General features: G+C 44.3%; 2 protein-coding genes across 6 annotated transcripts in view; both read left to right on the top strand.

Moving 5' to 3' along the window:
- The first annotated feature begins 44 nt into the window (after positions 1-44).
- On the top strand, positions 45-22805 carry CDC27 (cell division cycle 27). Of its 5 annotated transcripts, none has more exons than XM_085039906.1 (19): positions 45-179; positions 4760-4835; positions 7799-7946; positions 8517-8642; positions 9567-9664; positions 10014-10168; positions 10290-10504; positions 10976-11090; positions 12571-12686; positions 12810-12909; positions 13145-13352; positions 14292-14461; positions 15728-15880; positions 16210-16418; positions 16683-16800; positions 17023-17151; positions 17877-17951; positions 18621-18801; positions 20093-22805. In XM_085039906.1, the coding sequence occupies exons 1-19, from the start codon at positions 153-155 to the stop codon at positions 20173-20175; spliced, it is 2502 nt and encodes an 833-aa protein (XP_084896032.1). In that variant the 5' UTR covers positions 45-152; the 3' UTR covers positions 20176-22805. The 5 variants fall into 5 exon arrangements, with proteins under 5 accessions (XP_084896032.1, XP_084896031.1, XP_084896030.1 ...); XM_085039905.1 differs by having other exon boundaries at positions 14289-14461; XM_085039904.1 differs by having other exon boundaries at positions 12553-12686.
- A 3375-nt stretch (positions 22806-26180) lies between these two features.
- Positions 26181-26553, top strand: part of KANSL1 (KAT8 regulatory NSL complex subunit 1) — a 74351-nt gene continuing 73978 nt past the window's right edge. Inside the window, exon 1 of the mRNA XM_085039935.1 lies at positions 26181-26198. The gene's annotated coding sequence lies outside the window, so the exon portion shown is untranslated. The remainder of the gene's footprint in view (positions 26199-26553) is intronic.

The raw sequence follows: 26553 nt of genomic DNA, 5'->3' as shown, positions 1-26553 counted from the left end.
CGCCGGCCTCACTCGCTCCGGTAACGGTCGGTGCGGGTTCAAATGATCCGCGGCCGGGCTGGGCCCCGCCGGGACTCGCTGTGAGCCGGGCCGGGACCGGGGCCGCCCCGCTCGGGCTCGGCGACCAGAAGGCGGAGGCCGGGGAGAGCAGGATGACGGTGCTGCAGGAACCCGTCCAGGTACCGACCCCCGGGCGGCTCAGGCCCCAAAGCCCGGCCCGGCCCGGGTTAGGCCGCCCCGCCCGCTCCGGCTCCGGGGCTCCGGGCCTCTGCCGCCGGCCTCTCGGCCGTGGGCCCGCAGGACCTTCAGTTCCTCCGCCTTCCCTCCCGCCGGAGCTCGCTGGGCTTCCCCTTCCAGCCTCCCGTCCGCATCCCCGCGCCCCGGGACCGGCCTCGCTCGCCCCTGTGCCCCCCGGGCCCCTCAGGGAGGTGGCTGTTCCCCCGCAGCGCCGCAGCCGGTTCGGCTCCCGGGAAGGTCCCTCCGCAGATCCCCCGGGAGACCTGTTGATACCTGGCTCACCTTGCTGCGTTTGCTGCCGTGTCGTGTTTAAATGCTCGCAGCGTACTCGGCTCCCTCCGTGTCGTGCGAGTGAAGGACGTTCTTTCTTCCCAAGGAGTTGGTTCCATGGGAGACTTAGGAGATTAAATGATGACTTAGGAGGGAAAATAATGTACATTTCGTATTTCTCTCGTCTTTCAGTCTCACTGCAGTTACTCTGATGGGCTTCCTGTTCTTGTGCTCAGCCTTCCCATCCAAAAGTCGTGATTCACGGAATTAAGAGCTGCTTTTTCTTTCTGCAGTTCATGTATGCCCATTCTCCAACTATTCATAATTTTCATTAATCATTCATCTTATTCATATTCCCATTCTTTTTAAAAATATATTTTTAGCTTTTTAACAAGATGTTTCGAGGTTTTTTTTCTAGTTACAGCAAGAGGTTCCTGGCAGCAGTGTTTTGGTAGAACATGATTGTGTTCTGTAATGAACATTGTGAGAATTCTTGCTCTTGGCTTTTTTCTTTCTAATGAAAAGGTGGAAGGGGAAGAAAGTCTCCTGTGGAAAACCACCCTGCTGACTTGGCCCTGTCTGTGGAAGATGGTGACAGTGAGGGCATTCTTCTAGACCAGGGGTTTGTGTCCTTGATGGCACTGCTCTGCTTGTCCTCTCTGAGAGCAAGGGTCAGGGCAGTGCTGGAAATGCTTTTGGCCACCTGGTCCCTCTTCTGCAGTGGTCATCCTGCACCATTGGTGTTATCCTTGGAGCTGGGCTGCTTGTTTTGCACCAGTTGGGTATTCTAGGAAAACATGGGAGTACAATAGAAAAGGAAGCAAGAATGCACTGCAGTGCGAATGACAGGAAACAATACCAAATGTTTCCGGTGCTGTGCTGACTAGACTGACCAAGTGGAAAAAATCTGCTGTTCTGAGAGCTCCCTGATAGAAATGTAGGGTCTTGTTGTGATGTTTCAGGAAGGTAAAGACTTCTCTAGTGCTGTTTTCTGTTCTTTACCTCTTCCCAGCTTGGATGTTTCGATGAGGCTTTGCTGCGGTGAATATATCTATTAAGATTTAATATAACTATTTAGAGTCTCCTTTCAAATGACAAATCATTCCTTTAGCAGTAGTTCTGCTGCTGTCAGCTTTGCTGCTGTTCCTTGCTTACAGCAGTGCTGGTAAGTTTAGGAATGAATTGTGACTGGGTGAAGTCCATTGCGTTTCTGAATTCCCAATTTAGCTGAAGTCCACATTCTTAGCTCTGTTTTTATAATTTTCTTAAATGAAATGAGTGGGAAAGTTGACACTAGTTTTAATTTTTCTCATTGCAGAGGATTTTTCCTGTCTGTACGTCTGTTCTCTCCCAGCCTTTCAGATGTCTACAGGGCTCAGCATTCCAGGAAAAACTGTCATTCTTACATCCTCACAGCTGAGAAGTTACTTGTCTGTCACAGCATGACAGATAAATAACAGAATTTGTGTTTGTATGTAGCCTTATAAATGTTATGCTTTAATTACATGAAACTCATGTCCCAGAAGGCATCCTGGCCACTGGTTAGATTTTTGCTAACTTGTAAAATTCTTTTAAGTTGGACAAAGTGCCAGAGTTTACAGCCCTCTGCTATACTTCTGATACGGTTGATTTAAAACCCTTCAGCTCCAGCATGAAACTCTGTGTCCCATGTGCTGAGAAACAGCCTGGATGCCTTCCAAATACTTCTGAAAAACATCTTGGAAAGAAAATCAGCACTTTGCTTGGAATTTAGCTGTTCAAGGTGATCATCTGCTGTGACTCACTGCAATGGTGCTTGAACTTGGCTGCAAACTGCAGGACCAATGTCTGCTTGTTCAGTGGGCAGAGTCTGTGTAGCTGGGAGTGCAGCGCAGCCCATCTCAGAGCTCTCTTCATCCTTGCCCACCCTGAAGACTCTGAAATCATGGTAGAATCTGCTTAGAATGGCAATATAGGCTAACAGCTTGGAAAATCATTTCCAAGGCTATATAACTCTCAGAAGAGAACATCTCTTAAGAGCTCTGGCTTAGATATGAAGTGACACTTGGACAATGCACAGGATTTTCTGGATAGAAGACGGACCTGTCTGAATCTGATTTTATTTTCCTGCTCTCCTCTCTGAGGATGCCTCACTGCAGGGCCATGTATGGTACTTTTGGGATTCCCTGTTCATTTTGCATTTCAAATTAATTATTTTTAAAATGAGTGATTAGGACCTGGAGGTTCACGTGCTCTGCAAGCACACTTGAATAAAATGTAGAAACACTTCCAGCTTCTCTCATGCCTGTGATGCAGCCCTGAGAACAGGGCTGAGAACACTCTTCTGGTGTGGTTTAGCAATTGTATACCACTAGTGCTGTGTACATGCATTGTGCTTCTTCTAGAACAATCTAAAGTACTGTGCTATAAAGAGATCAATGTTCCTGTCCTAAAAGGTGCACAAGAAATCCTCTTTTTTGGGGAACAGTCATAGTTTAGACATCTGTTCTCATGGAAAATTGTTGCTGCATAGGTATGGCTGATTCCCTGCTGCCTTCCTTTCTTCCTCCTGCTCTTTTAGGAGAGTTTGTGTGAGGATCCGGGCTCCAGCATTGATCAGTTCAGGGCAGGAGGCACATCTTGGGCTGCAAAATGATAATTGCTACAGAACAGGGGTTCTGTTAGCCCATTTCTTGCTTCCACTGGGACTCTGCTCTACAACACTTGTTATTAGAGCCAGTGTGTAGTGTAATGCTTATAAAGTGGCAGTGACATAGCCCCACATCCCTCGTGTCCCCTCTTAGCCATTGGCAGGATTGCTCCTGGCAACTTGCTCTTGTTTGAGCAGTCAGATGACCCTGATTTCCCCACTCCCACACCTTTGTTTTGTAAGCTGGCTGAGTTACAGCCCTGCAAAGACTGATTTTTAACCTGAAGGTGACACAGCTTGGCTGGATTCATCTAAACCTCACTTGTGACTTGGTAAAGGAAGAGCTGCTTTTGGGAGCAAGAGAAATGGGAGACCTTGAGCTGCTCTGGCCTGGGGATGGTGTGAAAGATTGTAACCCTGACCTTCTACCTCCCTGTTGGTCCTGCACTGTCCTCGGTGTGTGGAACCACCTTGAGCCTGGGAGCCTTTCAGGGTAGCAGGGAGGAATCACTTCAGGAGGCTCTGAGGCTCAGTTATCTGAAATACACCCAGAGAGACAAAATAATTGTGTGTATTGTAATGATCAAACTAAGAGAATTCACTTTTAAATACTTTCTAATACTTCCACACAAGCTTAAAAACACCTGTTGACCTCTTAAGTGTATTCTTGGGATCTCCTAACAGGAGGAAAGAGACTGTAGAGGTTTGTGTATAATATTCTCTGTAGTACTTGGGAGCTCTGGTGTGTGCTGTTCATGACGGCTGTGTGGGCTTCTTGTGAAGAGAACTTGCACAGTTTTCACACCCTGTGTTTGTCAAGTTTGTGTTGGAAGAAGTAGCATATGGTTCATGTAACTCTGTGATGTTTGGATTTTTTTTTTTTTTAGATGAAATTGGTGCTTGTCTTTCCCACTGGGAATAGCACTGCAGGGTGGTATTGCTTTTCTTGTGGAAGATTTCTGTTCGTTTTGGAGTGTCTGATGAGTCTAGAAGCAAATTCTATTTGTCTTTGTTTGCTGATGAGTATTAGAGAAATTCTAGATCACAGTGCCTTGAATTCATAAGTTCAGATCTCATTTGGGATCAGTAATAACAAAACTACTGCAAAATGGCTCTTTGCTGCTGATGGAAAATGGCTTTAGAACTGGAGCAAAGACCCCAGATGGGAAGGAACTGCTCTCCTGATCCCTACCCTGCCCATCTTGGAGCACAAACTGATGAGCATGCACAGCACCCTTGTTGGAGTAGGTGGGGAGGAAAGGCTGAACAGATCTTAAAAGAAATTATTTTTCAAATCCCAGCCCTCTTTTACAGATAACAGACAATTTTTAATGTGAGGCTAAAATTAGGTAATTTCTGAGGGTTTTGGGTGGTTGTGTTTGGTAACTAGTGAGAAACATTCTTAGGTTGATTCATGACTTCAGTGCAGAGTTTGGTGGGTTTTTTTAAGCCTCCTTACTAATAGTTGAAACAAATGCAACTTGGCCAGCGTGTTTATCCTCCCCTTTCTTTTTATGGCTCTATAAAACCAAGCTGAACTTTGCCTTTTGACAGTAAGAACTAATGAGTTTTTTGCATTTTTAAAGCTTCCCACAAAATTAAGATGATTTTCTTGCCTTGCAGGCTGCTATCTGGCAAGCACTGAACCACTACGCGTATCGTGATGCCGTGTTCCTCGCAGAAAGGTTATATGCAGAAGGTGTGTACTTTGCAATTATAAGGTTGATGCTTTTTTTTTGTTATTATTTTAATTTAGGGTTTTTGCACCTCTGCTCCTGCTTTGTTTTCCTCCTGTTCTGATAATGAAGTTTAACTTTCTGCTTGGAGAAAGCAGAAGACTGTCTCGCAATTAGGTTGGAAAATCAAATCATGTAGCAGCAGCAATGTTATTTTACAGTAAAACCTCCTTAAAATTAAACTCAGATTTGTGTGTTTAAGTGCAGTGTTTACAGTGATCTGGTTTATGGTATCAAATGGGAGATTGTTGGGGTTTTTTTCATAACCCTCAAGCATTAAATGTCTTCCAAGGGCACTTGAGGATAGATGCAGCACACAAATTCTACAAATTGGCTTGACATTGAAAGCTGTCTTTGCTAATAATGCTATTCAGATATGTTGATTGGCTCAAAGAGAGTCTTGTGATGGTGAGAGAAAAGTGCTGTGAAATTGAGACAGTGAGAATCAGAACATATGGAACAGGTATCTCCTGCTGAATCCCTGCTAATTGTTGCTTCACTATAATGCTGTCAGGTCTGGGGTGTCTTGGATAGTGAGCAGGCAGCAGTAACACAAATCTGTACTTTTTCTGGGTCCTCCAAACACTTTTTTGTTGTGTTTTAGCACCTTTTATTCCTTTAACCTTTTCTCCGTTACCTCAGATAATCTTTTTGTTCTTCTGTGCTTCCTTCTCCTCGATACTGGTGGTCAGCTTTCCTTCTCTATTTTGAAAGGTATTGTTCCCTAACCACTAACACAAAAAACACCCTGATCCTTAAGCTAAAATACAAGCATCATATAATTTCTCATGCTAGACAATCTGAGCTTTTAGTTTGAATTAAACTGTATAAGCTATTCCATACTCTGTTTTGTAATGAAATATTTTGCCTGCCATGCCCACAATGCAACTCTTAAAAATGGAAGCACGAACCTAAGTTTTGAGAAATAAAGATTTCTTTTTCCTTGTGTCAGGGTTACAAATTAAATCTGGGGTGTTTGATCTGGTGCTTAAATGAGAAATGTTGTGTAGAATATTACAGAACCTGATAATCCAGGTGTGCATGAAGGGAATAGTATTTTAGGGATGACAGAGCTCCCCTGAACACAATCACACAGTGTGAGGTGCAGGGCAATGGTAGATTGAAGGTAATTGCCAAGGATTTAGGAACAAAGAGAATCCACTTTTTTGCAGCAGGCAGGAGAAAAATACCTGACTTGATAGTGACACATCTTTACAGAATAATCCCCTGCAAGAATACTTCAAACAGCCTTTTTCAGTGACCAGCAGTGCTGAGAGAAAGCAGCATGAATGCTGACACTTGGTGCAAGCAATTAACTGCTAACAAAACATCTGGCTCCTGGTTAAAATAAGTGGTTACACTGCAGAGTAGAACCTGCAGAACTTGAATACAGTGGCTCCACATTGGCAGAAGTGATTTCACCCTGAAAAGAACTTCTTTTAAGTCTACCTGCTATTACTGTCCTTGATTGGACGTCTGTGGCTTGGTAGTTTCCCCGAACTCTCATAGTCTGTTAAAGTAGTGTAATAAAAATTGATTTAACTTGAATTTTCAAAAAGATCTTTTGGTGGTTTTGGATAAGGTTAATAAAATGTCGTCTGTTTGGGTTTTCTGTTTCCATTGTCTCTGTCCAGGTGATGACAAAATAATCAGTTTTCAGTGAAGCAAAGGATTTGGGCAGATTCCCAAAGAGGTTTTTCTACAGTGCTCATATTGATTTTTCTAAAGACTTCCCTGTGGGTGGATGAACAAACATCAAAATTGTTTCTTTCAATGCTAAATTCCATTTGCAGGATAATGTGTTCTGAAAAGTATATGGTAATGCGGGTTTATTAATTGTTTGGAGTTTGAAGTTGCTCATGTTCATACACAGCCTTTGATTTAAAATACCATTGTGTGAGGGAGATTTGAGTGTAACATTTGGGGAAGTACAGAGAGTGGCTTAAGCCACCGTGGATGTGTAAAACCTGTGAGTTTGCAAGAAGGATTGAAGTTACTTCAGGGGTTAATTCTGCGAGGTCTCAGCTTGGAAAGAGGATTTATGGGATCACAGAATTCCAGAATGTTTTGGGTTGGAAGGGACCTTAAAGCCCATCCTGTTCCAGCACCTGCCATGGGCAAGGACACCTTCCACTATCGCAGGTTGCTCCAAGCCCTATCCAGATTGTAGGAGAACTTGTCTCTGTCTCTAATTCCCAGCATAAAACAAAGCATCTGACTGGTACTGTTAAGCCATGTTCCCAATGAAATGAGAGTAGGCAGCAAAAAGACTCAGTGTTGGTGAAGAGGTGACTGGTAACTAACCAACTTTAATAGTCATTGAAATAAGAAAATCTTCTCCACTGAGTCATGTGAACATAAAGCATTGAATATTCAGAGCAAGAACAGAAACAAAATTGCAAACAGCAAAAGACCACTTGAAATTGGTGTTAAAACTGGCTACTTGGGCTGGAGTAGATCTTCCTTCTGAAAGTTGTACTTTGTATCAGCCATCATCGTGCCCCTGTTTCCACACTCCTTATAGTAGTGCAAAGTGTTGGTGGCAGTGTGGTGATCCTGAGCCAAGTCAGTCTTGGTGTGGCCAACAGGTTGATAAAGGAGCTCTGGCATGGTTGCCTTGCTTGGCTTGCTGCTGTTCTAACAAAAAGCTGACTAATCACTTACTTAGGTTGGGTAGCCAGAGGGATCAAAGTTCCTTTACAGTTGTAGATGTTAAGAGTTGATCTGACTATCCAAGGAAATGGCATAGGAAGTTTGGTAATCACCAACAGATAAGGAAATGTGCTTCATTCGGGAATGAATTTCTATCAACACCCATTTTGTTCCATCTTGTCCATAGCTGGTTTTTACTCCCTGCTCCCAAGTTCTTAGTACTAAAATGATAAACAACTAACTGATGATTCTTTTTTTACATTTTATTTTCCAGTACACTCAGAAGAAGCACTGTTTTTACTGGCAACGTGTTACTACCGCTCAGGAAAGGCCTATAAAGCTTACAGGCTCCTAAAGGGACACAGCTGTACCACCCCCCAGTGTAAATACCTGCTTGCAAAATGTTGTGTGGACCTCAGCAAGTAAGTAAATCCTTTATGTTCTGTCCAGGGTTACAAAGGGTTTTATTTTTTGTGCTTGGATTTCTCTTTGGAAGCTGTCGTGTTTTATCAACTAGAAATTCATTGGTCCTTCAGCACTAAAGATTATAATTGGGATCCCAATATTGGGACATAGCTGAGTGCACGGGGCCTTACAGATTGTATTGTTTTGGGAAACAAAGCCAAATTAAGCACTGGCTTGGCTCGTTGATAGGTAAAGCATCTTCAAAGATCAAGTGTCTGGAAGACTTTCTTGTCCTTCATCCTAGGATTGATCACTTTCGGAAAAGTCATGCTGTGGTTTTTGTCTGCTTTTGGGTTTGTTTTCTTTTTATTCCCTCCTAGTAGAGCTGTTTGACTTCAGAGTCCTGAACATCCTGTTGTAGAGGAATCCGTCAGTTACTTAACATTCATTTGCAGGAACTGGTTTCTGGTTTAAAACCTGCGAACACTGACAGTGGATTTCTGTTTTTGTTTGCAGCAGGGTGAAAACACTGGACTGCCAATACTGTGAGCCTTGTAACCCCTTTAAACCTCTTGTTTTTTAAAAAGGCTTGCAGAAGGAGAGCAGATCTTGTCTGGTGGAGTGTTGAATAAACAGAAAAGCCATGATGACATTGTTATGGAGTTTGGTGACTCTGCATGCTTTACGCTCTCCTTACTGGGACATGTCTACTGGTAAAGTTACTTTTTCTTTTTGCCCAATAAATCTGGAGGGTTTTTACTTGACCAAGGCCAGATGTAGTCAAACATATCCTTAATCACCACAGGAGACACCTGTCTCTGGGTTATACCATTTTGGAGCACGATAAATTGAGGTGGATAGTTGTGAAATCAGCTAATTTGGGAATGCAAAAATGGTTTGGTTTTCACAAAAAGACTGAAAACACAAATTCCTCTTTCTCAGGTGGATGAGATTGCAATCCAAGAGTCTGGGTTTTTTACATGCTTTTGGATTTGCTCTGTATTCTTCTCTAAGAAAAACTCTCAGCCTATTTCATAGTGTTGCCATTTTGATTTATCTGTTTTACACATGTAGCTCTAACCTTCAAATCAAAGTTCTGAGGGTGCCAGGCAGAATAACTTGACAAATTGAGGTGTTTTGCTTTTGCCAAGATGCAAGAAAGGTTTCAGTAAATGTGAATGATTGACTGAATAGGAGGAGTTGGGCTGTTGAATTCTTCTCTACTGCATCTGTTCTTCGTTATTTTCAAATTTTTTTTTTGTAGCCAAATACTTAAGTGTTCAGTTTAGCCCCTAATTTATATGCAAAAATACTATCCACAGATACTTGAGATGGCTGGAAGACTGGCAGTCAAGTTGCTCTTGGCAAAAAAAGAAACAAGCTGTTGCAGAGAACAGCATCTTCCTAAAAATGAAAATTCTCAAGCTATTCTAGTGCTTATGTAACTTTTTTTGACAACTGTGTCTAAATATGTCAAATAACTTCAAAAGAACTCGGTATTTCTCTGGCTTGAAAAATGGGGAATGTTTGCTGTGCCTCTCAACATGTTTTTGTTTTTCAACTCCTCTTCTGGAAAACTCTCTTGAACAAAAGTGCTGTTCTGAAGTTTCCCTGTGAACTGTTTCATTCTTTTGCAGCAAGACAGACCGGCTTGCCAAAGGATCAGAATGTTACCAAAAGAGCCTTAGTTTAAATCCTTTCCTCTGGTCCCCTTTTGAATCACTATGTGAAATAGGTGAGTCTGCAGAACTCTTTTATTCCTGAAAATGTTTTTCTTTCTGTCTGGTTATATCAAGCCTTGCATTTTGCCATCGTGTATGACAAGGTTTATTTTACTTCTTGTCCAGAACTAGTAAGGAAAATACCAGCAGAGTTCTTTGGGGAGATTTTTGTGAGCAGCACAATGCTCACATTGGAATGAGATGATTTTTAAGGTCACTTCCAACCCAACCCAAACGTTCTATGATTCTATGAAATGTTTTAAAATACTTCTAAAGTCCTTTGTGCTGTGTCCTTGTTTTGGACTGAATATTCAGTGTATAGACTCAGGACTAACTGTTATAAATCTGCTTCCACTCTTACAGGTGAAAAGCCAGACCCTGACCAAACATTTAAATTAACATCTTTACAGAACTTCAGCAGCTGTCTGCCCAACACTTGCACAACGTTGGTGTCTAATCACAACATATCCCACAGACAGCCTGAGACTGTCCTCATGGAAACACCCCAGGATACAATTGTGAGTTTTGTTGAAATCATTGTAAAATCATTTGCTAAAACCATTTAGTTTTTCCAGCTTAACTGAAAAAAGTTAATTAAACTATTCCCTGAGTACTTAACAGCTGCCTTCCATTGTTCAGGAGTTAAACAGAATCAACCTAGAATCCTCCAATTCGAAGTATTCCTCCTTGAATTCGGATTCTTCCATGTCTTACATTGACTCGGCTGTGATTTCCTCGGATTCTGTCCCTCTGGGGTCAGGAACTGCCATATTGTCCAAACAGGCTCAAAATAAACCAAAAACTGGACGGAGTTTACTGGGGGGACCTGCGGCTTTGAGCCCACTAACTCCAAGGTGAGTCCTTGGGATGGCCAAGCTCTGCCCAGGGCTGAGCTGCTGGTAACGTTTGGAGTTTGGAACAGGAGGGTTGGTGCTGCACAGCACACTCACACACATGTGTTGGTAGAATATCGTAAATAATGCTGCACGAGGGAAACCCAAGCAACTTCAGGAGCTGCTCCTGGTCCTAGTGTTGATCTCTTCTGGTTTTTAAACAAATTTGGTGGTTTGGAGAGGAATTGCTGATTAGGGATATTGCTTATTGCCACATTGTCACTGGAAAAATCTCTATAGGAATATATAACTGCTCTGGAATAAGCTTTATTATGAAAGAGCATTTCTTGAAGAACTAATCTTGATGATCCTGTGGGTCCCTTCCAGCTCAGGATATTCCATTATCTGTATCTCTGTTTTAACCCCAACATCAGCCCAGCTCTCCAGGTCTGATACTCAGACACTGACCCTTCCTCTCTGGTTTGTTCTCAGCTTTGGAATTTTGCCACTAGAAACCCCAAGCCCTGGAGATGGATCCTATTTACAGAACTACACCAACTCTTCTTCTGTAATCGATGTGCCATCCACCGGAGCACCTTCAAAGAAGGTACCTTCCATTCTGGAGCACAGCTGCTCTGTTGAGAGCTTGACATTGCAGTGCACTTTAAAGAAGAATCCATAGATTCTTGGAGTTTTCATTTTATTTTATTTATTTAATGTTTATTTTTGGAAGCCTCAAGAGAGCTGAAGCTACTTCTGTCTTGCAAGCAGTTCTTGAACTGTAGTTTGCAGACCAGAGTAATAAAAATCCTTCTCTTGGTCTGTGAAGGATTGAGAGGATGGTGCTGTTTTGCTCAGCAAAGTCTGGGGTAGGGGAGACTAAAAATTGTCTGTTTTACTCAGGAAGAAACTGCCATAGTTGCCATAGTGATAAATGAGAGGTGGAATGTTGCTGACAGTTGAAGAACTATTTGTTCCTTTCTAAAAACAAAAAACCTGAGGATTTTTCCCTGTATTTTTAGTACATCTGGAAGTTGCATGAGGGGTGTTGGTGTTTTATAGGGGACAATATTTTGAAATGAAAACTCAGTGCAAGTTATAGTGTTGAATGCCTCAAAATGTAGAACTTGAGTTGCCACATTTGCTCTGGACAAGCCTTGGTGCTCACCTTGCTGTCCATTCTGAAAAGTAAATTTGGGAGCTCAAATTCTGGTTCATGCTTTGTACAATGCAAATAATGACATTATTTGAAGAGCCAGTTCCACTTTGCTCTTCCAGTTCTGTGTCAGACCAGGTTTGGTGGAGCTGTGGCTGAACAGAGGAGTTTCCTAGGAAACACATAATTGAATGAAGCATTAGGATGAATCCAAAGGCTTCCTGTCTGAGTGGGCAAGTGTCCTTGCTGGCCACCTAAACCATGCTCTGGCAACAGAATCTGGGCAAGGAAGGACAGAACTTTAGAGGTTGGATAATGCATAAACTGGCATTGCTTGTGCTGTTGTTGATTCCACTTGTCCTTTTGTGGTGTAATTTCCAAACATCCATCAGTGAATTGAATGTTGCTGTCCCTGGAGTGGGCAGAAAGATTTTTTTTTTTTTTTTTAAGCTTTTTTTAGAAAGTAGGAAGAGGAGAATCTGTTCTGAAAACAGGCTGAGGTGCTGTGCAGTTTGTGAATGGGATTGTTATAAGATAATTAAAAAAATCTTTCTTTCCATGGGTTTTTTTTGTGCTTGCTTTTTTTTTTTTTTTACAACTTTCTGCAGGAAGATGCCTTTAAATATGACATCCTTTAATTCCCTTTTATTCTTGCACAAGCACTTTAATGTATAGTTTCTTGCCACTAGATGTAGATTCTATATCTTCAAATAATGTGCATAAGCTCTGTGGACTTGGTGTTATTGACAGATAGAATAAGAAATACTTTTGATGGTTCCCCTTTGGATGGGAGAACCCTTCCTTCTATTAAAATAATTCTGTTTCTCCTTGTGCAGTGTTTGGTGGGCGGAATGGGTTGGGTTTGGTGCAGCAGAGATAGAGATTCCTGAGTGACGTAATAACAAACCTGTAGAAACTCTGTGTTGTGCAGACCGTCAGCAGGATCAGCCAGGCTGGAACAAAATCTGTCTTCTCCCAGAGTGGGAATAGCCGGGAAGTCACTCCAATTCTTGTTGCACAAACACAGAGCTCTGGTCCACAGACAAGGTAAAAAAAATCATAGTACTGGGGCATTTAAAACAAAGCTGAAAGCTGGTATTATTAAAAATAGAGCAAAGCAGCTTACTTAGTAAGCTTAGCAGTGTGTAATGTGTTAATTTTTGTTTTCAGTACAACACCTCAGGTATTGAGCCCAACCATTGCTGCTCCACCCAACGCGCTGCCTCGACGAAGCTCTCGCCTGTTTACCAGTGATAGTTCTACAACCAAGGTAACAAACCTCCCCGTGCTGGAAATCTGTGGCTTTCTTATCCATGCCACTGTGCCAACTGTTAATTTCTGCATATTCATAGCAATTTTAGCAGCTTAAGAACAGATTCTGCAGTGAGCAGGGCATGGCTGGACATGGTTGTTACGCATAATTTTACACAATTCACTCTCAAGTTTAGATTTCTGAATTAAAAAAAAAATCTTCTGTATGTAACTCTTAATCTTTTTACTTGCAGGAAAACAGCAAAAAATTGAAAATGAAGTTTCCACCTAAGATTCCAAACAGAAAAACAAAAAGTAAAACAAATAAGGGAGGAATAACTCAACCAAACTTAAATGACAGTTTGGAAATTACCAAACTGGACTCTTCCATCATTTCAGAAGGGAAAATTTCTACTGTTGCACCACAAATCCAAGCTTTCACGCTACAGAAGGCAGCAGCAGGTCTGTTTGAGCACTATAGGACTATAAAAGAGAAAAATCTGATTATCTTTTTATATTTAATATTGCATCAGTATTTTCTTCTTTTCCATTTCATTTAGCCTCTAGCTCTCACCTTTGTATAGTGATAAAAACTGATTTAATTAAGTATCTTCTTGTTAACTTAAAAATGTGAAGAAGTATTGAAAGTGGTAATTGTCAGCAGATACATCTTGCTAGCTCTGGTCCTTATTAATGATTAAAGTATTTTCAAAGTTATCAAATCAACATATAAAGTATTATAAATTATTATGCAACATATTAATTATAATAGAATGTGTAATATAATTATAAGCATCATGTTGGTTTAAAGTATAATTAACGAAATAATGTAAATTATAAAAAAAATATATAAGGTATGGTAGTATTGTTATCCCTGGAAACTCATTCAAAGGAGTTACTCATAACCCAGACATCTTCCCTCAACATGGACTTTATGTGGTTTGTTCTCCCTTGATATTTCCTGTTTGTTTAAAAACAAGTCTTTATTCAGATTGTCAGAAAACCCTAAGCAAAATGCTGAATTCCTCTCTTTTGGCTCCACAATGTTTCCAAGCAGCAAGAGGATGTATCCATGGCTACCAGGCTTGTGGAAACTGCTCAGACCTAGAGAAATGTTTGAATAGCTGCTGGAAATGCAGAATTCCACTTGCCTTGAGCCCCAGATTTTAAGAACTCTTTATTTTCTGACTTCCCTTACAGAGGCTGATATTCAGAATATCATGCTCATGTTAAGAGTGTATAAACCTTGTTTGGAAACTCCTGAAAGATTTTCATAGGCAAATTCAGGAGCAATGTACAAAGAGCTTTTGGTATTAGCACTTCCAAGTATCTAAGTCTCAGCTTCTTTTTTTTCTTCCTTTTTTTTCCCCACTTTTATTTATTGTGTTTTTCTCCTAGAAGGTTTGATGAGCCTTCTCCGGGACATGGGGAAAGGTTACTTAGCCCTGTGCTCCTACAACTGCAAAGAAGCCATCAATATTTTGAGCCATTTGCCATCCCACCACTACAACACGGGCTGGGTGCTGTGCCAAATTGGGAGAGCTTACTTTGAGCTGGCAGAGTACATGCAGGTAGGAACATGCTGGGCTTTCTCTTCTCACTTTCCTTTGGCAGTTTTACACAAAACCTGCAGATTTCCCATAAAATCTACGGGAAGTTTGCAGTTGTGGTAAATGAATAAACATAAAGGTTACACCTGGAGTGGATTTAGATCTTGAATCTGCTTTGTTTGAGCTTTATCACTGAGCTTTCCTAAAGATTTATTTTGATGTTATTTCTTCTTGTATCCAACTGTTGGGGTCTCCTCCTTGTCTCTCCTGTCTCTACCTGCAGCTGTGCTGATGGAATTGGTAGCACTGCACTTTTGTATATTAGATCACTCTACAATTTGAGCTCTAAACCAAAAAACTTCTCTTCATTCTAGTTAATTCTGATCACATCAGTGACCCAGTTTCCCTTCCAGCCTCACAAATGAAGCATTGGCACAGCTGAGGTGATGCCAAACTGCTCCAGAATCAGAAGTGAGCAGTTAAGGGGAATCCTACAGTTCACCTCTTCTTGGCACTGTTGTTCTGACAGCTGATGTGCCCATTTGCTAAGTTTTTAAAACACTTCTTGGCAGAATTTGTGCAGGAAGCAAAGGCAGAAGGTTTTAGAGGGGGGTTTTAAGCTGTGCACAGTCTGTTTAGAGATGGAGCACATTGGGTACCTTCATAGTTTATTTAGAAAGGTGAGGGTACAGATCTTAATCATAGAATTCCAGGGTGTTTTGGGTTGAAAGGGACCTTAAAGCCCATCCAGTGCCTTTCACTGTGCCAGGCTGCTTCAAGCCCTATCCAACCTGGCCTTGAACACTTCCAGGGATCCAGGGGCAGCCACAGCTTCTCTGGGCAATCTGTGCCAGGGTCATGCCCTGCCTTGGAGTAGAGGATTTCTTCCCTATATCCCATCTAACCTTGCCCTCTGGAAGTGTCAAACCATTGCCCCTTATCCTGTCACTATTTATTGGGGTGGTTCACAATCATAACTGCCCATATAAGTCTATTCCACTCTTTCTGATTTTGGGGATAAGGTTTTTGCCTCGCTCAAGCACTGATAGAAACAGGAATGCAGTTGAGTCAGCAGGAGGGAGGTTTGGCTGCATTCTTGCTGGCATAACTATCCTGGGATACAGTGACTTCCTTCCCTTGAAAGGAAAGTTCCAGGACTTGCAGGTCTGTGTAGAACACTTAAAAAGAAAAGAGGATGCTCAGGCTGGACATGAGGCCTTGGACCTTGACCTCTGTGCTCTGCCTTGGTGGGTGGAATTTTATTTTAAGTTTAATTTCTGTTCTCAGGCTGAGAGAATATTTTCAGAAGTGAGGAGGATTGAAAACTACAGAGTAGAAGGCATGGAGATTTATTCAACCACGCTCTGGCATCTGCAGAAAGATGTTGCCCTTTCAGTTCTTTCCAAGGATTTGACAGACATGGATAAAAACTCACCGGAGGTATAAAATGCTTTGGGCTTGAGTGAGAGATGGGGAATTGTATGTGGTAAAATCAGTGATTCAGAACAGAGCTCTGAGCTCTAATCCGGTGTACCCTCCAGTGGGAATACACCTGAACATGGCAAAACTGGAGAGGGAGGTGGCAGGATTGTCTGTTGAACTGCTGATGCCTGAAATGGCTTCTTAAAATTCAAATGTCAGCTTATGTGGAACAGTTAGGAGTAAGTTATTTATAATTATTTTAAGCAGTATAGAAGAATGTGTTCAGCTCAACCTCGGTCTCTCAGCATTGTAAAAAGGGTTCTGCTCTTGCCCTCCTGTTTTTCCAGGCCTGGTGTGCTGCAGGAAACTGCTTCAGCTTGCAAAGGGAACACGACATTGCCATCAAGTTCTTCCAGAGGGCCATCCAGGTGGATCCAAACTATGCCTATGCCTACACCCTGCTGGGCCACGAGTTTGTGTTGACAGAAGAACTGGACAAAGCATTAGCCTGTTTTAGAAATGCCATCAGAGTCAACCCCAGGCACTACAATGCCTGGTAAGTTTGGCTTTATTTAGCAATGCTTTTTGTTTAGCAGCTATTTTAGCCAGTCTTCCTGTGTGTCACATAGTAGTTCTTCAGCTACCCAAGGGACAGAGAAAACAAAGAAAATTTTAGGCAGCTTTTTCCCCCAGGAAATACCTTCCTACCCTAGGTGAGGTTGGCAAGGCTACAAACCATTCCTGCCATGTCATGTTCACTGACAGAAATTAATTTGATTAAAATCCAGTGTTACTTACTAGAATTGTTTCTGTGCTGCAGGTACGGGTTGGGAATGATTTATTACAAACAGGAGAAATTCAGTCTAGCAGAAATGCATTTCCAGAAAGCACTTGATATCAACCCTCAGAGCTCAGTCCTACTGTGTCACATTGGAGTAGTAAGTACATGGCATTGGGTGGGGTGAAGGGTGGAGGGTGGAGATGAGGTGAGGAGGATTTTTTTCCCTGTGAGGAAGCCTGTTCAGACTTGGTCTAGAACAGGACAAATATTTTTCTAATGGAGCAGATTGTAAGTAAACATGATCAAAAGGATTTGTCCTTGCCTGGCAGATGAGCTGCTGTTTTTCCCCTTTTGGAATTGTTCTCTCTTTGTTTGCCAGGTCCAACATGCACTGAAAAAATCCGAGAAGGCTTTGGACACTTTGAACAAAGCGATCAACATTGACCCCAAGAACCCACTATGCAAATTCCATAGAGCCTCGGTGTTATTTGCAAATGAGAAGTACAAGGTCAGTTTTGGTGCTTGTGGCAGCCTTGAAATTCCTGTAGCTGGGAATGGGGGTGCCTTGGAAGCCAAATGTTTACAGGTCACACTGGGGAGCACCAGGGCTTGCAGGAAGAGCCTGGGACATGGGAAGCATTTGCTTTGGTGAGTGCCACCCTCACCAGGGAACTGTGCAAAATGTTGTGATTGTAATAAAACCTGGGGCCAACAGGTGTTGCTTTTTTAATTGTTATTATTTTATTCAGACCCACTATCATGAGTTTATACTAAATAAGTAAAAAATCTGCAGCAAACTGCCCCATCTCCAATTACAGCAGTAGGAACCAGCTGTTTCAAAGGTTGTGTTACGGAGTGAAAAGTCAGAAGTGAAGCAGTTTTGGGCTGATCCCCAGCTGACCTGAACCTTGTTTAGAGTAAGAGATGATCTTCTCACAGTGTTTTTCCAGCGACTTTTCCTCTGGCCAGTGTTTTTTGGCTCCAGAAGACAAGCCCCAGTCTGTTCTGAAACTTGCCTCAGCAACGTGTGTGCACATGGAAAGGAAAAGCTTAAAACTTTATTTCTTACTGCAGACTAAATATTTTTAAGTTGAATTTCATAATGATGCCAGGTGATTGTCACAGCAGAATAAATACCCCCAGCATCAACAATTAGTTTAAAAGTGGAGTAGAAGTTTCACTAAAGTTTTTGGTTTCAAATGCCTGATATAAACACTCTTTTCAACTTTTCAGTCGGCTTTACAAGAACTTGAAGAACTGAAACAGATTGTTCCCAAAGAGTCTCTTGTTTACTTTTTAATAGGAAAGGTAGGTAAAACTTCACTGTGATTGTAAGTTCCTTGGTTTCCATTGCTGCTTAATGTGAAAATTTGATGCCTGTCACTAAGCTGCTTCCACTTGGTGCAGTATTCTAAAAATTCCAAAGCTTTAAATAAGGCTTAGTGCTCACAAGTTAATTATGTGCCACCTTTTAAATACAAAGGACAGTTAAAGAGAGCTGGAGCTGATAGTCCCTCAGTCAGCAGAGCTGGTTATTTGCACATGTAGCTGCTAAAACATTGAATCACACTCTCACACATGATGTCAGAAATACTGAATAAGAAGCAACCACATTCCAACCTTCGTTGTGTGAAATGCCAGAGAGAAGTGATCTGGTGACAAACTATCTTGACAAACTGAAGTATTTTCACTCTTTAAATGCTCAACACAGATAACTAACTTCCTCATCTGCCCTTAATGATAAAGAATCTCTCATCTGCTATTTTAATTTAATTTGTTTTATTTTTAAATAGAAACACTTGCTCTTTCTACACATATGTGTTATTTCCCTTGGGATTTGCATAATAAACTTTTCATATCCACCCTCTGTTGCTTTCCATAAAACATAAATGAACTGTGGCTTGGAACTTTCATCACCCAAACTTTCAAGTAGCAGCTTCATGTAAACATAGCCTTTTCTGCTTTTTTTATTTTTAGGTTTATAAAAAACTGGGTCAGACACATCTGGCCCTAATGAATTTCTCCTGGGCAATGGACTTGGATCCCAAAGGAGCCAACAACCAGATCAAGGAGGCCATTGATAAGCGTTACCTCCCTGACGATGAGGAGCCCATCACCCGTGAGGAGCAGATCAGCGAATGTTACCCCTATGAATCAGGTCTGTGCTTCCAACCCTTGGCCACTTCAGGAGCTTTTGCCACTTGGCTGTGGGAAGAATGCCAGGTTTAGTAAGTGAAACATTCTGCTCAGCAAGTAAGAACTCCAGAGGCTCTTCATTCAGCAGAATTCATTCATTTTCCCTACAGAAAGCATGGAATGAAGGGTTATGAAATTTCCTTAGATGTAGTAGGACAGAGATCATGGTAACTCTAAACTGATACAAATCACGGGTGCAAGAGTATCCCAGGAGAGCAAGATGTGCCCCGGACTGCAAATATTCCATTATAAAGCATCAAATCATGTCAAAGTAAATGAATGGCAACTGAAATTGTCTGTAGAGGCTTTTTCAGAAGTTAAACTCGATGTTGGGTAAAAATACTTGGTGTGCTAAACATAAAAGGTGGCTTTTGATGAAGGTCATGGAAGCAGTTTGATTTGGATCAAGAGAAAATAAAACACTATGGGGAATAATCCACAAGAAGGAACAGCCCAGGTTTTTCTCTTCTCAACTGTTGATTATGAGCTTAATTTCCATAAATCATGAACAGTTATAAATATTGACCTATCTGCAGGCTGAAATGGAGATAGAAATTAAATGCTAATAAGGAATTAAATTCTCTTGCTGCAAAGGAGAAAACGTAACAGCAGGATTGGGATTCTTATTAATAGACAAATTGTCCTGCAGTTCCAAATTCTCAACTGAAAAAGTAGGGAAAGGTGACAACTGTATATCATGTTGATTTTTATTGGCCCTTTGTGTTTTTTAATATGGGAACTTTACTCTGCACTGCACTTCCTGAAGTATCCAGAGTTTTTCTTCCTCTGCTGTTAGAGTTGGGGTTATTTTGAGTCCCAGCTCCCTGGGCTGAGCCTGTTCTGACCAGGAGATGGAGACAGAGACTGGAACTGCTGAGCAGCACCTGAGCAGTACAGAAGAAAACCAAAACCCAACCATATTAAAAAAAAAAAAAAATTAAAAAGGAAAAAAACAACAGCTTAATCTGTCCAGTAAGCATAAACGAAATAAGTCTTGGGCTATGTGTCACAGTTCAGCTTCCCTGGCTGTGCAGAGAAAGTGTGGAAGAGGTCCACAGCCTCAGCTGAATGACTTTCTCAGGGTATATGTACCAAACTAAAGTAATTTAAGGTAATTTGGGGGAAAAATGGACTTCTGTTTTCTTTAATACTTTGGCTGCCCTGCCTTTGATGAGCTGGGCTGGGTGATGGGGGCACCTTTGCAGTGGGACAGCTCTGTGGCCTTTGACTCCAAGGTTTCTTTCCCTCTGCAGTGGGCACAGACGAGTCCCAGGAGAGCAGCATGACGGACGCGGATGACACGCAGCTCCACGCTGTGGAAAGTGATGAATTTTAACCTCCAAGAGCCAGTGTCTGAGCTTGAGTGTGTGTGACTGGTACTGTCGTGTTCTCCCCTTCCTTGGCATCCTGGGTTCCACATCTCTGAGCCAGCACTGTCGTTGTTCTCCACTGACACCACGAGTGCACCTCAGACCTGAACTGTACCAGAGTTCATGGCAGTGCAATATCCAGCTGCTGCTGAGTCTGACTAGTTGGCTCTTACACACTTATGGAAGTGACTGAGGAGGAAATGCTGTTTTTTGGATTCCCCCTTGCTGGAAAAAAATATCATGGAAGAGAGACTTGTGGTTTGCTGTATGGAAGCCAGTAGATGTGGGGATAGTACTAATGACGAGGTGTCTTGTTCTTTTTCCAGAAATGTGTCTTAGTTTGGGTCTTTCTTGGTAAGCAGAGTGCTGAACCTCATTTCCAAGTTCTCCAAGGACAGTGTTGACAAACAGGCTGTTCCAGACTTTTGCATATTGTAGTGTAACTTAAATGCCAGGGAGTGTCAATGACCTTAAAGCTGCAGTGTCTCCAGTGAGCAAGCAGGACTGGGTGAGTCAGGCCATGTGAAACACCCCTGTCCCTGCCTAGAGTGCAACTGCAGGAGAATCACATTGCAGGATCAGAGCTTTCATCAAATGCTTTCATGTTCTAACCATGAATTAATTTATTCATCCGGTTTTGGAAAGGTCAGTGTTTACTTTGTATTTCAGTCAGCACCACCTTGCTTCATTTTTCATGCACCCCTTGACTTGTTCTTCCCCTTTTAAGAATAAAAATTAATAAAGGGCAAAATCAAGAGAGAAATGTAGATACAAGTGTAATGTGAAACATCAAACCCTTAATCCTGTGAGAGTGGGAAGACTGTGGAAGCCTTAATACAATCAGAACCTTGGTCAAACGCATCAAATAATTGTCTCAGATCAGTATCTCCTTAGGTCTGTGATCACTTTGAAAACTATTTTGTAAAGCGTGGTCCAAGCAGGATGCAAAAATGTGCAATTATCTGTCTTTTTCCTTATTTTTTTAAGGTGTTCTTTCAGTTTCCCACTCTAGGAACACCTTCCTTTCCTCCAGGGTCTGTTTCTGAGAGGAGAAAGCTGTGCCACGTTAGTGAGTCCAAACTGCTCTCTGTAGCATTCTGCAGCAGCAATTGCTGCCCTTTGTGCAGTGATGATAAAGAAAGTGTATCATATAAGCAGTTTTAAAGAGCAATTTATGCCTAATAAATTGGGAATGATACAAATTTCATAGCAATGTATTTGTTGTGATCAGTCTTAATGTACTTTTTTTTTTTAATCTGTTTTTTAGGGTTCTCTTAGTTTCCTTTACACTTCAATTTCTTTTAAATACTGTCCTTGTCCACTTGGCACCTCTTCTGTCCTAGCTTCTCTCTGGTCCAGAGCCACATGGACACCTTTATTCTTTGAAAAATCATACCCAAGTTGTGAGCAAAAATAGAATTCTCTGGTTTGTTGGGTTTTTTTGAAGTAGGAGGATGGGCAGTGAAAAATAGGCTTCAATTCCCTTCACAGGGTGGCAAAAACCCTCTAAAATCTGAGGGATTTGAAGATGTTAAAGGAGCTTTGTGTCTCTGCCACACACTTGTGATCAGCTGGCTCTGGAAGGCTGAGGGATTGACTGGGAGATGGTGGCTGGATTGAGGGATCTCACACGGATTCCTGTGGCTGAGGGTGTTGTGGGTCAATCCCCTTTCCTGAAGAATCTTCTGTGGGGAAGAGCTCAGGTTTCCCTGGAACTGATCTGCTCCCAGGTGCTCCTGAGCCTCCTGAGTCTCCCCTGCTGTGGTTTTCCCATCCAGCTCCAGCCTGTGGAGCTTCCAGCACATCCCTCACAGGGAGGAGTCTGAGCAGCACCTCCGGGTAAGGTCTGCAGGCAGCACTTGTGGAGTGCCACTAATTACTGTGTTAATTGGCTTCCTTTTGGTTCCCAGCATATTTTCTAAGCAAAAAGCAGGAGGCAGGTGCTATTTACTTTTCCATAACAAATACTGTTCATGTGGGGACCAGAGATCCAGGAACAGAGGGGGCTTTTTTCCTTTTTCTTTGTTCACTGAAAACTCTAGTAAAACTTTCAACCTTTGGAAAAAGCTCTTAATTCAGCTATGTTCAAAGGATGTTTGTGTTACCTGGAAGATTTAATACATAAAAGCATTCCTGGCTTTACATGTACATCCTACCTTAAAGGGATTTTCTTTTTTCCCAGGAATCCAGGCTCACATTTAGCCCATGCTGCTATTTTACATTCTAAGGAGAAACACAAAATTAGTATTGAAGGACTAAAATTTGGCTTTTTGAGGAGGGACAAAGAGGAGGAGGCTGAGCATGGAGGCACTGGCAGGCAGGTGAGAGCAAGTGTTCACTGAAGAGAATTAGGGAACTGTCATCTTCTTGCAACAAAACTATGGAAAAATGCAAAGTGTGGGTGTGGTGTTACTATTTGCATTGAAACAATGTAATTTGTCTTTTTTTTCTTTTTTTTTTTTCTCCTTTACTTGATTTTTTTTTTTTTTTTATTTCAAAAATTGTACAGTCCTGGGGGAAAAAAAGTCTTTTCTGTTAATATATTTGCAATTCATTAAAGGATGTGGAAAATCCAAATAAATTACTTTTAAAAGCAGGCTTAGCCCCAGGTGCTTTGGGACAGGGGTGGGATTTGTCCTTCAGGAGCTGGGCAAGTGACAGGTTGGGAAAGGTTTAAGGACACGTTGTGCACAGGGGCTGTTTTCTACCTTGTGCTACCCTGGGGTCCATGTGTCACCTGTAAATCTGCCACACCTTCCCAAGTGGGCTGCAAGTTCCTGGCTGGAATTTTGGGTGAGGTGGGAGGTGGAGCTGCTGGAGTGAGACCTGAGGAGGCCCTGGAACTGCTCCAGGGCTGGAGCCCCTCGAGCCAGGCTGGGAGAGCTGGGAATGTTCACCTGGAGAAGGGAAGTTCCAGGGAGAGCTCAGAGACCTGCCAGGGCCTAAAGCGCTCCGGGAGAGCTGTAGAGAGACTTGGGATGAGGGACAGGACACAGAGAATGGCTTCCCATTGCCAGAGGGCAGGGAGAGAATCCTTCCTGGTGAGGCCCTGGCAAAGGCATGGCAGCTGTTGCTACTCATCCTCACCTTCCGTCCTGCAGCAATAGGAGACTCAAGAAGCTCTCGGGTATGGAGCAGCTTAGTTTTATTTTCATTTTTTTCCTGCCTCCCACAACAGGTCCCAACACTGGCTGCAGCTGAATTATTTGCAGAAGAATTATTACAGTCTCTCTGACTGCCAGACCTGGAGGAAAAGCTTCCTGGGAAAGCTCATGACTGTACAGGATGTATGTAGCCATTTTGGATTGAACCCTTTACCAGTCATTTTTACCCAACCTAACCCAGTAATTTTTGAGAGACAAGTTTGGCTGTAAAAGTGACACTGAGCTGACCTCTTTCCTAGTTAGTTCCCTGTTTTCTCCCATGGTTCTTTTAATCCTGGACATGAATTCCTGTGTCTCATAGCTCAACTCTCTGTCCCTGAGTTCCTGCCCTGCAGTGAGAGCCAAGTTGCTCTTCCTGTGTCTCATTGCAGCCTCTGCTGTGGGCTGGAATTGGGTGATGGAGCTGGAGCTGGCCTCTGCCTAGTGGTGAACCTGAGCTTTGTTCAGGGCAGGCTGAGCTTTAGGTGCCTCCAGAGAAAGGCAAAGCAGTGATGAAGTTTGGTTTATAATCTGCACTCCATTGTTCCAGGGCTGAAATTCAGCCATGTGGTGAACCAGGAGTTGTTTATGCCTTGGGATTTCCAGCTTGGGAGTGCTTTTGGGACCTTTATGAAAACCTACATCTGACTGAGGCTTGCACTCCATTCTGTTGTTCACTACTGACTTTGTTGTTGCAACGTCATCTTATTTTCTAACCATGGCGTAGAACAGGGTTTTTCTAAGGCAAGGAGCCCTGTATTCCTGATCCTCCAAAGAGCAGAGTTTAAAATTCTATTAACACAGCATTTAAAAAATCCTGATAGTACCCAGAAGGGAAGTATCAGAAACACCTCCAGATCAGAAAAAATAAAACCAAAACCACTTTCAAAGTCAATTCCCTCAAAACTACTTCAGAAAACCACATCCAGAAAGGCACCACATGTTTTTTTCTCACGTCTTTTTTAACGTTCAGTTAAAAACCTATTCCCAAATCCAGCAGTTCCTATCTGCATGTGTGTGTGGAACAACAGCAATCCTTTGTTGCCAGGACATTTGGGAAACGAGCTTAGGGAGACCAGGATTAGTTGCTCCATTCTGCCTCTTTTGTATTCTCGTGCGTCTCCACAGATTTAGAAAAGTCTGTCTCCTGCAGGTGTTTCTCGTCAGTCCTGCAGGTGTTTCTCATCCACTCACCTGCTTTTAAACACTTCATCAACTGTAGAGTAAGGTCATAGTCTGGATTTCCCTGGATAACCAGGAACTACAACCTGGTTGTTTCACCTTCTCTGGGGAAGGAGAGCAAGGACTGTGTCTGTGTGTGGAATCAGGATTGTCATCTCTGTCAGTGTATTTGGAGCATCTCAAACATCCTTCCAGTCCTGAAAGGGGCTTAGAAAAAAAGAGGGTGAGTAACTTTATACACAGGCAGATAGTGACAGAACAAGAGAGGGAACCACTTTAACCTGAGATTTAGATTAAATGTTAGGAGGAAATTCTTCACTCAGAGTTGGGTGAGGCACTGGCACAGGTGCCCAGGGAAGCTGTGGCTGCTATGGATCCCTGGAGGTGTCTGAGGCCAGGTTGGACAGGGCTTGGAGTGACCTGGTGTAGTGGAAGGTGTCCCTGCCAGGGCAGGGGATGGAACAACATGAGATTTGAGGTCCCTTCCCCCACAAACCATTCCATGATCCTCTCCCCAGCTCTGCTGTCCCACAGGGAAGCAGTGACTCTGCTTGCACAGGAGGGACCATCAGAAGGGAAGGAGTTCACCTGTTTTTGGCCTGTGGGATGTGGAATTGAGTCTCTTATTTCAATTAAACCTGTCCTGTGACTGGGATAAAAACTAAAAGACGATTTTAAAAAGCAGCAGTTGCAGCAGATGAGGAGCTCCATGGCTGTGCCCCCACACCAGTGGGCAGGAGAAGCCATTGGAAGAGTTTTCTGTGTCTGGGAGAAGAAGATGACACGGGAATGACCCTGAGTTCAGCAGTGTGTGGCTCAGGAGGGCCCGAGGGAGCTGCTGGGGTCCCATGGGTTGGGTTCTGTGGGGACAGCCTGGCATGGGCACAGCTGGCAGGACACGGGACAGCAGTGCTGGCCCTGCCACAGGCCTGGTGTCCCCGTGGGGCAGAGCCCTGCTGTCACCCACGGCTGGAGTCCGTGTCACCCGTGGGACAGGGAGCCGCGGCAGCGGTGGGACACAGGCCCAGGGCCACGCAGGGGACACGGGCCCTGCGTCACCTGTGGGACACGGGCCTGGTGCCATCCGTGGGACCGGATCCCCTGTCCCCCGGGGGATCGCAGCCCTCGTCACCCGCGCCAGGGCTCGGTGTCCCGGCGACACCTCCCGCTCCCCCGGCAGGTCTCTCCCCGCCGCTGGACCCGCGCCCCGCACGGGGCACGAGTGGCCTGCGGCCCGCGGGACGCCCCGCCTTGTCCCCCGGCTCCCGGCCCGGTGCCACCTGCGGTGTCCCGCGCCCCGCGTCCCGACCCGCCCGTCCCCCCGACCCGCACCCGGGGCCGCCCCCGCCGCCCCCCGCCCGCCGCTCCCGCGGCCCGGCCGGACCCGCGGCTGCCCCGGGGGATGGTGGCGAGCCAGAGCCCCGCGGTGGGGCCGTGCGGGGGGGAGGGTGTCGGGGCGGGGGGTGTCGGGGGGGCACCGGGCGGGGGGCGGGGGGCGCGGGGCAGGGGCCGAGCGGCGGCACCGCATCAATCACCGCCCGCCCCGCCTCCCCGGGCCTGACTGACGCGGCCGCAGCCAATGGGGAGCGCCCATGCCCCGCGCGCAGCCAATGGGCGCGGGGGAGGGCGGAAGGTCCCCGCTTGAAGGCGGCGGAGCGGCGCAGGTAGGAGCGGGCGCGGTGAGGGCGGGGGGCGCGGGGGGGGCCGAGCCCGGGCCGGGGGTCGCCGCCTCAGACGCCCGCGGGCAGCTCCGGCACCGCGGCCCCGCCGTCCCGCAACTTGGCTGCGGGGGCCGGGCCGCGGCGGGGCTGGGGCCGGGGGGGTGGCTCCTCCCGCCCGGGAGTTGGGGGTCGAGGGCAGGGTCGGGGTGGGCGCCGGACCCGGGGCACCGGGAGAGCTCCGCCCCGCCGCGCTGCCCCGGGGGCCCGGGCCCGGCCGGCTCCGTGCGAAGCGGGGACCCCCCCGCCCGCCCCGCGCCTCCATTTTAGCCCGGGGAAGCGAGGCCGGGCCCGGGGGGCT

The sequence above is a fragment of the Lichenostomus cassidix genome, chromosome 27, assembly GCF_008360975.1.
Source record: "Lichenostomus cassidix isolate B80296 chromosome 27, HeHo_3.0, whole genome shotgun sequence".
Taxonomy (NCBI): Eukaryota; Metazoa; Chordata; class Aves; order Passeriformes; family Meliphagidae; genus Lichenostomus; species Lichenostomus cassidix.
The sequence above is the reverse complement of the archived record's forward strand: the minus strand, read 5'-3'. Positions and strand labels throughout refer to the sequence as shown.